Source organism: Elaeis guineensis, chromosome 12 (genome assembly GCF_000442705.2).
Source record: "Elaeis guineensis isolate ETL-2024a chromosome 12, EG11, whole genome shotgun sequence".
Classification (NCBI taxonomy): Eukaryota; Viridiplantae; Streptophyta; class Magnoliopsida; order Arecales; family Arecaceae; genus Elaeis; species Elaeis guineensis.
The window spans coordinates 93,276,208-93,290,027 of NC_026004.2; the positions used below are offsets into that span (position 1 = coordinate 93,276,208).

The window sequence follows — 13,820 nt, forward strand, 5'->3', positions numbered from 1 at the left end:
CTATGGCGGATTCCGCGCAGCTCCATCATTCCCTGACAGGCCGCAGTAACCATCGCAACTCTGCTCCACTTCCTGTGGTGGATTCCGCACAGTTCCACTACCCCCTGGCAGGCCACAATAACGGCCACGAACCTGCTCCATCTCCTGCGACGGATACTGGGCGATTCTCCCATCCGCTGGCAAGTCACGACAACGGACGCTGCTCCACTCCTTGCAACTGATTCCACGTAGCGAGCTGCGGTGATGGCCACGATTCCGCTCCACTACCTCTCGCAATAAATTCTTCCTGACTACGGGCGGCCCACGACCAGACGGTTACAGACGTCGCCATCGATCCGTTACCTCCTCCGCCTATAAAACGGGGATCCAGATACGTTATTCTCTAAGCTCATTTCTTATCTCAAAACTCTGCTAAATTCTCCGTTCGAGCACTCCATTCTTGTTGAGGCAGAGAACTGACTTGAGCGTCGGAGGGTCTTGCCGGAGCAACCCCACCTTCGGTTTAGACTTCCCTTGCAGGTCCCGGCGGCGACCGCAGCTTCCCCGACTCCAGCTTCTCCGACGCAAGCAGATTTTTGCACCAACAATAATTATTCTCTGAAATTATGTATGATTTATGAAATTATATTTTGAAAGAAAAGTACTTTTAAAATATTATGATACGTTGATTATGCACATGTTCAGTGAAAAATTATGATATATTATGATACAAAAGTGTTTTGATACAGATCGAATTTATGCTCTCAGCCTAACTATGTTTCAGTGGGCCTGCCAATGGGGATTATACGTTGGTACTCAGTGGACCCTGCCAGTGGGGGTTGTGCGCTGGTATTTTGTGGATCCCGCCAATGGGGGTTAAACGTTGGTCATAGTCGAGGCTGTTGAGTTACGAGTGTTTTGAATCGAATCGGATTTATGATTATATTATATGTGAATATTTGAAAATATTGGATTTGAAATTAAATCAGCATGAAATATATTTTTATGTTTAATTATAATATTGTTCTTGAAAATTAGATAATATCTGAATTATCTAGCTGAGATATTTGTTACTTACTGGGCTGTCTAGCTCATTACCTTTCTTTCTATTTTTCAGATTCAGATAATTAATTTCGAGCGTGGGAAGAAATATTGGGACAGAGCTTTTAGAGGCGAGATTTAGCATTGTCAACTTCATTGAACTTAGATCTATTGTTTTATTGTTAGTAAAAAAAAAAAAAATTATTAGATGTAAGATATTTGTTTTAATTACTTGAATTAAAGTTGAATAATAATTATTTGAATTTATTCTGCTGTGATGCATTGATATCGTGATGAGATGCCTTGCATGCTTATGGAGAGAGTTCTTCATAAGTATGCGGCGGTTGCCGCGACCTTCTGCTCGCGATCTCGGGCTGGGGGCATGACAAAGATACAGCTAGATAATGTCTGATTTAGCCTCTTAGTGGTCCATGAATTTGGAAAAAGAAGGTGGAACTGAAACTTTTTTGCAGTCAGTCTAGAAGAATTTAACAGTTGAAAGCGGAAAGAGAGAAGTATTTTTGTGGATTTAAGGTGGTCTTTTCTTGTATTTATAATGGTGAATGAATAATGGTGTTGTTAGGATGAAAATCCTGTTAGCCTGTTCTAAGAAATAAATGTCTTTAGAAAAAACTGAGGCTTGACAAGAAAAAAAAAAAAAAATAAATCTAGTAGCCCATACTCCATAATGTTCCAAGCAGATTGATGTAAGTAAGCGTACATTTAAGTAATAGCTCCCTGGTACAAATGAATTCTTACTGTTCAATGGATTTTTCTCTACTTTGATGCTTCATACATAAAATAGTTTTTAACTTTTCATCTAAAAAGCATATCTGACATTTTCAGGATATCCTTAAATTGCTGGTAACTTTTTCCAAACTTTTGAAGTTTGTAATGGCATTGCATGAGCATGGAGGAAATGGATCTGGTGAAATATTAATTTCCCTTCTAAAGTTCGTTCTAGAGGTTGGAAAAGATAATCAGGATATATTTTTCACAGATCATGAAGGGATGAGAAACACATAATGTCATTCTTGGGGTATTGACAAGGAATGCATATTAAGAGGAAGCTGGCATTGAGGTATTTGGTTACCATTAGCATACTTTCTTCTGATAAATCTTCTCCTCTACATTATATTAATTTTTTTCTTTTTCTTGACTGAAATTTGATATAAGGAAAGAGAAACTTCAACTGATTAATTAAGAAAATGAAAAAGGAGTAGATGCATGTTATTCTTCTCTCTGCGTTTTTTTATTTCCTATGACAAACCTGCTTTATGGGTGGACTCTTTTTTTTTTTTTTTTCCAAATTTTCCTTAATGTTCCTTGGAGCCTTATAACAGGCCATCGTAGGTAGGTCTTGCACTTATTATATTTGTCTGCATGTTATTTGCATTTCTTATGTACATCTGGGGCATCTTCTCTCTACACTTCTATTTCCTACCACAAACCTGCTTAATGCATCGACTCTCTTTTTTCCTCCCCAACATTTCCTTAATGTTACTAGGAGTCTTCTAAGAAGCCATCAGAGATAGGTTTTTTGCACTCATTATAGTTGTAAGCTTTGTTTGGAACTTGAACAATTTCCTTATGGCAGATTATTTTCACTTCTTATAAACATATTGTGGCATTGTTTGGTCTTATTAGATAGTTTGAACAGATTTTGAGTTTTCAAATGGTACTTCTTCGTATCCATTCTATGCAGGTTTGCTTTGACTTCATGAGAAGCTTCCGTATTGAATTCAATAAATCATTTGAGGACTAGGTGCTTCAGGAGAGTTGAAATACCCATCACATTCACCTCCAGAACGAATGGGGTGGATGTACCCTGGTTCGGTGAGTTTCAGGTATCCGTTTTGAGGTCAACCTGTACCATTTGAACTCTATGTGTTTACTTAGAAACTACAATTTTCATTTTCATAACTTTCTTGCAGATGCATGACAAGTGCAAAGAAATACCCACAACATATCTCCTGCGAAAACTCTCTTGCAAAGACAAATTACAGAATTCAGTCTAACAGCCTTGCATTAGACTGAATTAGTCCATCCATGTCATTGCAAAAGCATTGCCATATGATCTAGGATCAAAATACAAGCCAAGGATAATTTGGTTGCAAAGAGTTTGCTCTCAAATAATGAAGAGCGATCAGAACCTGCAATATAGGCAATTGCAATGATTCAAGAAATTTTGTTTATCACACCGTACACCAAAATGGGCCGTTGCTTAGCATAATCCTAGATTGACAAGCGTAATTGCTAGGACAATAATTTTGTATAAAGAAAAAGAAATGCTAAAGTTAGGCCTGTCTCTAATTTGCCCTTAGGATCTCAGATTGCAGGTAATACAACAAAACCACATGAAACTGGAAGAGCAGCATTCCATATTCTCTTACATAGCTGGGTATGTTCTGAATAAGTTGTTAAATTATGCTGAGGATGATGGTTTAGGCATTTAAAGGAAAAGCTGCTTGCAGAGATGCGATAAGTGTCTTGCAATGAACAGGGTATGTAAGCTGTCAGCAACATACCAACCAAACAAAGGTGAAATATTAAGGTATAGCGTGATGGTAGGAAGTGGAGGAGATGTGATTCTCGGATAATTCACAGGCATCTCAGATTCACAAACACTTGAAAAACACATCGGGTGGGACCCCCCTCCCAACTACAAAAAGGAAAAAAAAAAAAATCCCTTGGAAGAGCATAGACTGCCTTTCTTTGCTTGGTTTTTGAAAGTGCGACATCTCAAGATGCCCAGCACCCAGTGACATTCACTGATACTGTGGGATATCGCATGACCGACAAAACCCAAATCTGATAGAATGCATAATTTGGTAAAAGCATCCAAGTTTTCTCATGAATTGATCAGTATTTTGACCAGCAAAAGGGAGGTAATGACATTACCAGTTGAACAATTCTTGTTGACTCTGTCTCTTGCCTAAACCATCTGCCCTTTTTTGACCAATCAAATGCAAGATAAACTTTGGAAAAGATGTTAGGTTTTTCTTAATCTCAAAACTTTTAATGTCATCCTCCATCTAGGGCCCTGTCTTTATCGATCATTGACCTGTCATGCTCGAGAGCATTTTAGAGCTAGCTCCCAAGCTCGCATCAATCCTTCAAATTGTCGTTGAATTTACCGGGAAGACAACTTGAATGAACATAAAGGCCTGCCGAACCTAGAAAACCAGTTGGTTGGGTGGAGACCCGGCACGTTTGATCACAAAGTTGCGGTTCCACCAATCAAGGCATAATTCTCAACATTCTCTCGGAGTACGAGAATGTCCGGAACAAAAAGTTGCGCAAGGTTTGATTTGAAGAAATTGTGCTATTTTTGGTACATCTTAAATGTAAAATATCATGTTTTGATTCGCTATCAGGGGGCAAAAAATAAATCAGAGATAAACCGATCATAAAGGAAAACAAGAAATCAGTAGTCGTCCAGGTTTCAGCAGTAACACGTATGCTTTCATCCATGAAGATGTCATTTGACGGTAGCTTCCAACTAGGAGAATCAGGGAGCTGAGACAAATAGCACAATCAGGATGCTGGCTTAGCGTAACATCCAGAAAAGTAAAATAAATTAGGAAAAAAAAAATCACAAGTCATGATAAATCTGCATAACTTTATTGAACTGGAACATACCTTGTACAAACTAACCCTGTTCCCTTGTGTTTCGTCAGGGGCTCCCAAATATTTCCAACAAGTTCCCAAGGTTGTCATGTTAACTTGATATCCCAAGCCCATTTTGCAGTTAATTTGATAACCCAAGTTCCTTTAGAAGAAATAATGTGTCCACAGTTGCTACGCAGCAACAAGAATCAAGTCAGAGAGCTTCCTCACTTCACACACACACACAGGCGCACGCGCGCGCAGACACACACACACAGAGAGAGAGATTGAACATAACTGAAAGGTTGTGAAGTATATAATAAAAACAAAAATTCACTAGCGATGGAGTATATCAGCAGGATCATGCAGAAATCGAACACCTCAAGGAGTAAATCAGGGTGCCCCAGGGTCAACAGTAGCAGTTCCTAAACAGATTCTGGGAAGAAAGTGGCCATCTCATAGGCAAAATGTCGGGAACATAACCAGGCCAAAGTGCTAAGTTGTTGTCCTGAAGGAAATAGCCTAGTAGCAGCCACACAAAATTTTGCCTCTTGGAGCTGCTAGACAGAGTGATCTGATCAGAAAGCCAACACATTCTCCTCCTCAATTTCATGAGTATGGATACACCATGATGCAAGGCGATCATGTAACGCGCTTCTGCTTGCTTTCTTGGTGGATATAAGAATTGTTCAGATCATTACTCCCAATCATTGTCATCAGTCCAACTAATATGAGGACATTTGGTAAGTAGCAGTAACAACATCGACAATATTTGAATTCTTTGTCCCAAAGCAGAAATTTGTTAACACTGCATATTTTTATCCCAAGCTAGAAGTTAGTCATGGAACCATAAATGAAACATGCTGTTATATTTTAGCTATAATTGTGGTTAAAAACCGGAGTTAAGCTTGTCTCACCAAGCTCATGGATGTCTATTATGCTTGGAAACTATTTCGATCCAAAAGTATTGCACACATCCTTATTTAGATGAGAGCACTTTGATTTGAGGCAACATCTAACCATCCCTGAGCGAAGGACCACCTGACAAAAAAACAAAAAAACCAGAGGTTGCACTGCATGACAGGTGGAGAGCATGTACAGACTAGGGGGTAAGTGCTGAAGTTCAGATCAAATCATTTCTAAGAAGTGTACTATGCAATCCCTAAATAAGATTGGATCAAAAATCATAAAGCTCAATGGAAAACTGATTTTGCAAAAAATTAATTAAATACATGTTAATCCAATTTATAGAAAATAAACTGGACAACCATTCTCCATGCAAATCCGTTAACAGACTTTACAATAATTTAGTTGTGTAACTTTGCATGAGCATTTCTGAAAGCATGACCAATGGAACCAAATGGCAAAAATATCTGGAACAAATATCAAAGCTGCTCTTGCCTTTCCAGGCTTCTACTACTAAAATCAGTTACAATTAATCAACCCTCCGGAAACAAATTCCGTAGTACTCTATTGTATAGAAAGCAATAGTGATTATGATTTACTGCAAAATACAACCAATAATGTAAGTTCTCAATTTTGACAATTCACTATTTATGTGGTACCCAGGCAGAGGTATAAAACTACAAATGTAGACCTAGGAGGAAAAACCATCAGTATGCATGCAAATGTTTTCTACACAAAAATAGACCGGTAAGTTTGATAAGGACATTATTTATGAGAAAGGATATATAAGGATTTATCATCATTTTTTTTCACATAACAAAATGATTGTTTTCCATACTATGAGAAAGTCAAATGGTCAAACAAAAACAAAATTTGAAACGCCTTTGATGTTATACATGAATGACAAAGTGCTCTAACTGTTTTTGACATCATTTCAAGAAATCAGGATATCCCAGCTAACCTGATTTGTGATTCTTAGAGACTTTAATTAACTAGAAGATAGTTAAAAAGAATTTTGAATCAAGAGAAACATGACCTGTTACAAGGGCAATTATAAATACTCCAATCCTTTCTTGTGTAAACACATAGATTCACTGTATGAATCACTTACCACCTCTCTGTTCATGTATAATTATAGCATTTTGCAGTATCTCCCTAGCTTTTCTGTCTGGTGTGCACCCAGCACATTCCATTTCCTTATAAATTACTGGGACCTGATTGGCAAGAATAAATAATTATGTATAAAGCCTCAGAATCGTAAAATGAAGTTTGAAAATAGATTGACATTATTTTTCTGGTAAAATATAAGAAAACTCAAGAACGAAAGATTTTTCTCTAACAAACCCATGAATGAAAGATATTTCTTTATGCACTTTCTAGGATAAGGTGTCTGTCTCCACCTATTTCACACGCTACTTTTAAGATTTTGGGAAGTGTCAATACTTTTAGACTCTTCGACACAACAGGACAATGAGATGAGATGAGATGACACTGCTGGAACTCCACTTTGAGATGTACCATTTGACATCAGCAAAAAATGCTGACATGCTCTTTTCTTCTCTTCTCTCTCTCTCTCGCTCTCGATTGTCATGTAGAGGGCCTTTAGTTTTGAGTGCCTGACACTTACTGAAAACTAATTATCGTTTTGACTTTAAGTTATTACAGTTATGAGAATATAGAACCGTCATTATCCTTTTCGTATAGAGTTATCATGACACTAAATGAATAACATAAACAACTCACAAAATCATGGCTATTCCATTGATTTATTTGTTATATAGCATACCATCCTGTATTCCTATGCATAGATTTTTGTAGACTTGTGTATCCAATGCCAAAGTAGGCTTAGTTGCTTGGCACCCATGCCAGGTGTCCAGGCAACACTAGCCTCCAGATCTAGCATATGAAATTAAAGAAGTAGAATAGTATCAACTACAGTGGAAAAGCATTTTCCTTTTAAATCCACCTTTTTATTCTACAGTAGGAAAAAAATAAATATCTACTACTATTATCATTCGAATTTTGGGTGGTTTATCTTCACCCTCCAAGTTCCCCTCCACCTGGACCCCTTGCTTCCTTCAACTCCATCTTTTATTTTATTTTATTTTTTATGTTGTAAGTGAAAAACCTTACAAGAATCTGTCCCTTTAGTTTTGTTAACATCCATCGAAGCACTTCACCATGGACCCCAGCCCTCCCACAGCTCCACTCTTTTTCTTTGTATCCCTCTCTCTTCCTTCAAGAATCCATTCCCATTTTTCCCCTTTATTTTTATTACTTCACTGAGAGAGACTACCCTTTATATGTTCCTTTCTTCTTTCATCCAGATACGAGCAGGCATATGCTAAATGCTAGTTACATAATTACTTCCCTGACTGACATTTAGTAATGTAACTGAAAAGCATGGCTTGTTTCTGTAGATTACTGAAACATAAATTTTAAGGTCAAGCATCAACCAATACCTCAAAATTAATGGCAGCTGTTTAAGCATCAAACAAATCTAACCTGATCATATTTTTTTGCTCTCATGAATGCCTTCATCAGAGTACTATAAGTAACCACATCTGGACTAATGCCCTACAGAAACAGTAGTATCTGTGTAGCTAGTATTTATAAGAATAATCAAAGAGAAAAATAAACCAAATGGAAGAAAGGAGAAGACAACTATAAAGAAATTCATCTCCTTTCATACTAAATTTACTTACACTCTCCTTGATATGTTCAAAAACTGCCAGTGCCTCCAAATGCCTTCCAGCAATACCAAATGCATTGATCAACAAGTTCAGCATAATAAGATTTGGTTCAATCCCTTCTTCTTCCATCATTCTTAGTACTTTTATGGTTTGTTCCCACAACCCCTAGACAGAAAGATATGCAAATAATTGAGTTATAAAGATACCTAGTTCAGAGAGAGAGAGAGAGATTATAAATGATTGTAGGGTGAGGATAGTTTTAAATTGATTCTGCCAAAAAAAAAAATATATATATTCTTATAAGGTAAGGAGTGTAGTTATTCATATTACTCCATAAAAATACATCTCAAAGCAACACATGTAGATGATTACAACAAGAACCTAGATCAGAATACTAACAGATTTTATTGTTTGTAAGCATAGATCTTCATTTGATGGGAAATACGTGTCCTACATATAATGCACAGATACATTGCAAAGTTAATTGTTGGATATGTTAGATTGATTAGAGAAAAATTATGCACACCCCAAATCTAGTTACGTGCAGAAAATAAATATTGCTCCAGTTCAAAGTGAGGGAAACATACTCCTCTGTAAACTTCTATATAAGATAGAATACTTGTTTAAATTCCAAAAAGAATAATGGCATCAGCCAACAAAATGAATGTCTAATCCATTCAAAAACACAGATCTTACTGACGGCATTAGTGAAACCATAGAAGAACTGTTTCAATAGGGTGTTCGTCACTCGATTTTGCACACACCACCAAATTGCTAAGAGCACTTCCCACACATTCTCCCCTTATGGGGAAACAGATAACCCCAGAAAGTCCATGTTCAAAACCTTGTAGCCTGATGTTGGAGTCAGTGTAGGACCAAAGAAGAAGAATGATTTAGTAATTGGAAACTTTTAAGATGTCAATATTACAAATAAGAAAAGCACATATATTTTGCGATTGCAGTATAGGAGACAAGTATAACTAGTGAAGAAATTTACAAAATAATAAAGCTTTTACTTTTAACCAGAGAAAATGAATTGATGGACAAATATACAAGGGAAAGGAACTGCAGATATGTAAGGCTGCCAAAGGAAAGCAATGCACTAAGGGTCATTCACTGAGTAATAAATAAGCCTTTCTTTGATCTGCAACACTAGTGTAAGTATGGTAATCTGAGCCAAATATTAAGTGGGACAGTGCCAAAGTTATAGGGGCAGGTGCACCAAATTTATAGAGACATTCTGAATTCCTATTAGACCCACAGTTCCACACTGTTCCTCATGTAATCTCTGTCTTCAATATGCTCTGATGCCTCCATCCTTCTCACTGGAAAACCACCAGTAAAGAATAAACTTGTTGGTGGAAAAATTATTTCCAAAACATCAGTTCCCTTGGTCCACCTTCAAAGATCTTAGCATCTATTCATGTATCTTCTTCAATGCCTTTATATACATGAAGAACAGCAAGAAATGAGAACCACAAACATTTGATATTGATGCCTTGGGCCATTGAGACTCCTTTTATCTTGCAAGAAAGTAACCAATGAACTTGCAAGAGGACCACTTAGGAACATTTTAATCCAAATAAGCAATCTGACCTTCCCAACACTGTCATCATGTGCTTCAAAGATAACCATCCATTGTACAACATTTGCTATAATCTCAAAATTAAACTTAAAGTAAAAGGAAGAAAATCTAATATCTGTGTATGACAATACAGTTGGATACCAGGCAAATTGTGGGCGGTTGTCACATGTTGGTATAACAAGCCCATGAAAAAAGGAAGAGAACAAAATATAGGAGATAGAAAATAAAATATTAAGGTAGACAACAAAGAGGGAAACTAGGAAAAAGTCTACCAAAAAGGTTTTCAATATTAAAATTTCATTAGTTACTTATGTTATCTAATCCACACCATCAGATGTGTTTTATCCTTCTTTTTTTTTTCCCCTGGAGTTTATGAGAGAAAAACAGGAATTAGCATATATTTTATAGAGCCGATAACTTATCAAAGCAAGGAGTTTGAATTTCAAGCGGTTACAAGGTTCACGGTGGTGATCTTTTTGATATCAGAGGCAGCGAAAGATAATCATGGGTATTTTATATATGCAAGTCTTCATTTTTCATGGTGGATTCTCCAAATTTCTTCTTAACTCTTCTCTCGTTACTTCTTCCTTTTATCCTCCCACCCATTCTTCCCTTATTATAATTTGTGGTTCCATTCATCTTTCTCTAAAACAAAGACTATTGTAGAAAAAGCACTAGGATACAAATGAAGTGATTTGAGGTCTCATTGATGAGTCTGATATCAAATTTAATGGTTTGGGTGTTGCATTGTCTGTCAAAAGAGAACTACAAGTATCAGATGATCCCAAATTTAATGGTCCTTCAATTCTATCTTCGAAGCACAAAGCATGAACCAGAAGTATCAGATGATCCAAATCATAAGCAGCACACAACCAGTCAGTGAACAGAAACAATAAACTTGAATCAAAATTAAGGAAAAAGGAATATCAAAAAGGAGGAGGACGGACACACCAGTTGAGCATACGCATTTGCCAGTACACAGAAGACACTCGCTGAAAGCTGCAGCTTTTTTGCTTTAAGAGCAGCCACACACTCCTCAGCATCCTGAAACATGCCGTACTGACCATATATATCCACCAAGACTGCGTATATGATCCCACTGTTCCGGAAACCCCTGCATTTCATGCTCTCGAAGATGTTCCTGATCTCATCCCACCTTCCGTGCTCCCCCAGGCGGGTGATGATGGTGGTGAAGATCTTGGGGTCAGGGTATAACCCCTCTTCCTGCATCTTGGTGAAGAACTCGAGAGCCTGCTTGAGATGGCCGGCCTGGCAATGCCACCGGATGAGAGCGTTCCAGGCGACGATATCTGGCTTCAGACCCTCGCCCTGCATCGTCTCGAACATCTTCACCGCCTCATCTAGCTGACCGTGCTTCCCGAACGTCTCGATGATCTCGTTGTAGATCCTGCCGTCGGGCGCGACACCGAGCTCCCGCATCTCCACCACGAGGCCCATCGCTTTCTTCCACATCCCGTTGTCCCTGTAGAGCCTGAGGACCTGGCTGTAAGCGCGGGAGTCGAGGGGGAACCCCATCCGCTTCATCTCTCCCAGCACCCACCAGGTGTCCTCGAGGCGCCCGGCGCGGACGTAGGAGTCGAGGAGGAGCAGGTAGGTCTCCCTGTTCCGGCCGACGCCCTCCTCGCCCATCTCCACCAGCAAGCAGTCGGCGAGCCGCAGCTGCCCCTTCCTCAGGAACGCCCGCAGCAGCGCGTTGTAGTCCCTGAGGCCCGGCCGGAGACCCGCCCACTTCATCTCCCGGAAGACGGCGTCGGCCTCCAGAGTCCGGCCGACGCTCCCGAGGGCGCGGACGAGACGGGCGTAGGATGCGGCGCTGGGGCGCATCCCGGAAGCCTCCATCCGAGCCAACAGGTCCAGGGAACGGTCAAGGCGGCCCCTCGAGCAATGGGCCTGGATCCAACGGTCGTAGGACTCCCACGAGAGCTCCTGCCTCTCCTCTTCCTCGCAGTAGCAGAGGGGAAAAGGGTGGTCTCTCGAGGCCGCATGACAAGCGCCTAACCGCGAAGATGTACGAGGAAGAAGGCATGTGGCGGACGACCTTTTGCGGAGCAAGGGAGCAACTCTGATAGGAGGAGGAGGAGGAGATGGTGGTCTGAGGGGGAGCTCACAGAATAGCCGCGCCGCCATTTCCATTGCGACCGACTTAAGCTCAATTGCAGATGAAACGATCTCTTTCCTTCGCGGATGACATTACCCGGCACCGACCAAACGAACCCTAATGAAAGATGGGGGCAAAGGCCGATAGGAGGGGAAGCGAAGGAAGGAGATCGACCTTTCTGTCTGGTCGGCGAAGAAGATCATCTCTGGTTGTGGTCACGCATACATGCCCATTTACTGCCAGATGTCGCTAAAGCGTGCCTCACTCCTAATCGATCAATTGATCATGGAACCTTTGAATTTTTTTTTTTTTTTTTCTGTTTCTCCGTTGTTGCTTTTTTACGGCATAATCATTCATCGATCATTGGACAGTGAGTATTGTCATTTCTGAATCATTGATAGCAGCATTGAGATATATTTAAGATCTTTTATTGATGAGCTGGAATTTTTATGATCCAACGACATATATATTTTTAGAAAATATTTGGTTGAAAAAAATAGAATTTGAAATCAGAATCGGAATGGATGACTCTCATTCCAACTATTTGGTTGGGAGGAGTCTCATTTCGATTCCAATTCTAAGATGGAATGGGAATGGATCAATCTATATAGAACTCAATTCTTACTCTCCTCTATGGATTCAATTTTTCATTTCAATTTCGATTTCGATTCCGATCATAAACCAAACGCTTCAGGAGATTTGACCATTCTGATTCCGATTCCAAACCATTCTCATTCCTATTTCCATTTTAATTCTGATTACAAACCAAACACCCCTTAATGTATCGGAGAAGCAGAAATTCGTAATAAAAGCTACATTAATGTGAATTATTAATAATTTTTCTTCTTATGGGATGTTGACAGATTGAAACATTCATGAGAAGCTAGCATGTCTATATTATATTATAGTGAGAATACAAAAATATTTCAACTCAAGCATGATCATCGTAATAGGGAGAATAAGACGCCTGATGTCTCTTTCCAGAGCGAGATGCTCCGGGGTTTCTAGAGTGAGAAACCAGCCTTTTCTTCTGCCACCTCCCAGTGTTCTCCCTTCTCTGTGTTGCACCAGTGCCACTCATCCACCCCATCTCATCATTGTCACCCAGCTTCTGGAGCAAGCGCAATCCCTATAGGGTGGAAACAGCCCTTAGGCAACTCTCTTCCTCCTCTGACCGGAGTGACTGCGATTCCACTTAGTTCGCATCGCTGCGCTAGTGCGCATCAGCTGTACAGTAACCATCCACCGACCTCACGTTCTACGCCACATTTCCTGAAAGTGCTGCGGCTAACTGTACCAGATATCAGGTTTTCTTTCCCTTCGCACCATTCACGCCGTTCTCAGCCTCGTGTTTCTTCTGTCGATCGTTTTAACCCCGATTTATCTAGTTCTCAACCTTCCAGCCACCTTAGTTTCATCGCAGATCCTGGCCGAACCTATGCTGAAGCTCTCTTGTCTCAGCCTCCTACATTTCAAACTAAGAGATCTCTTTCATCAGGGCATTCCCATGGCTTGAGGGTGCTACTGAACAGGTCTCGCTGCCGCGTTCTCTCATACTCAACCCCCTTGCCCTCCGTGACCCCCTTTAAAAAGGGTCTTTCCTTCCGCTGTGAGGAGGCCGGTCACTTGAAGAGCATTTGTAGGAAGCCCATCAAATGCTTTCATTGCTTACACTTTGGGCACTCGTTCAAAAGCTGTAGAACCTTTTCTGCCCCAATCGACTGTGGGTCTTCACTCCCACAGGTTGTTCATTCGCACCCTAACCTACCTGCCTCTTCTATTTCCCCTAACACTGCGTTCGTCGGTCCTCCCTCCACAACACCACCATTGACTATGCCTCGATTTTCCAAAGCCTTTTTGGCCTTCACCTTCGATATGGCTGAGGTCT

At 39.9% G+C, this 13,820-nt stretch overlaps 1 protein-coding gene across 3 annotated transcripts; it reads right to left on the reverse strand.

The window, feature by feature from the left end:
* Positions 1 to 4,775: 4,775 nt before the first annotated feature.
* On the reverse strand, positions 4,776 to 12,189 carry LOC105032547 (uncharacterized). Of its 3 annotated transcripts, XM_010907010.4 has the most exons (6): positions 10,765 to 12,188; positions 8,241 to 8,393; positions 8,041 to 8,112; positions 6,647 to 6,749; positions 5,547 to 5,670; positions 4,776 to 5,437 (listed from the first exon to the last, which is right to left on the reverse strand). In XM_010907010.4, exons 1-5 carry the CDS (start codon positions 11,965 to 11,967, stop codon positions 5,645 to 5,647), a joined length of 1,557 nt encoding a protein of 518 aa, XP_010905312.1. In that variant the 5' UTR covers positions 11,968 to 12,188; the 3' UTR covers positions 4,776 to 5,437; positions 5,547 to 5,644. The 3 variants fall into 3 exon arrangements, with proteins under 3 accessions (XP_010905312.1, XP_010905314.1, XP_073102708.1); XM_010907012.4 differs by lacking the exon at positions 8,041 to 8,112 and having other exon boundaries at positions 10,765 to 12,189; XM_073246607.1 differs by lacking the exons at positions 4,776 to 5,437; positions 5,547 to 5,670; positions 6,647 to 6,749 and having other exon boundaries at positions 8,043 to 8,130.
* Positions 12,190 to 13,820: the final 1,631 nt, after the last annotated feature.

What these genes read in the sequence shown, in the direction of transcription:
- LOC105032547 (XM_010907010.4), bottom strand. Translation starts at nt 11,967, where the DNA reads ATGGAAATGGCGGCGCGGCTATTCTGTGAGCTCCCCCTCAGACCACCA. An exon ending in CAAATGCGTATGCTCAACTG is followed by an intron (nt 8,394 to 10,764) that starts GTGTGTCCGTCC and finishes CTTTCTGTCTAG; the next exon opens with GGGTTGTGGGAACAAACCAT. An exon ending in GAGCAAAAAAATATGATCAG is followed by an intron (nt 6,750 to 8,040) that starts GTTAGATTTGTT and finishes CTTGCCAATCAG; the next exon opens with GTCCCAGTAATTTATAAGGA.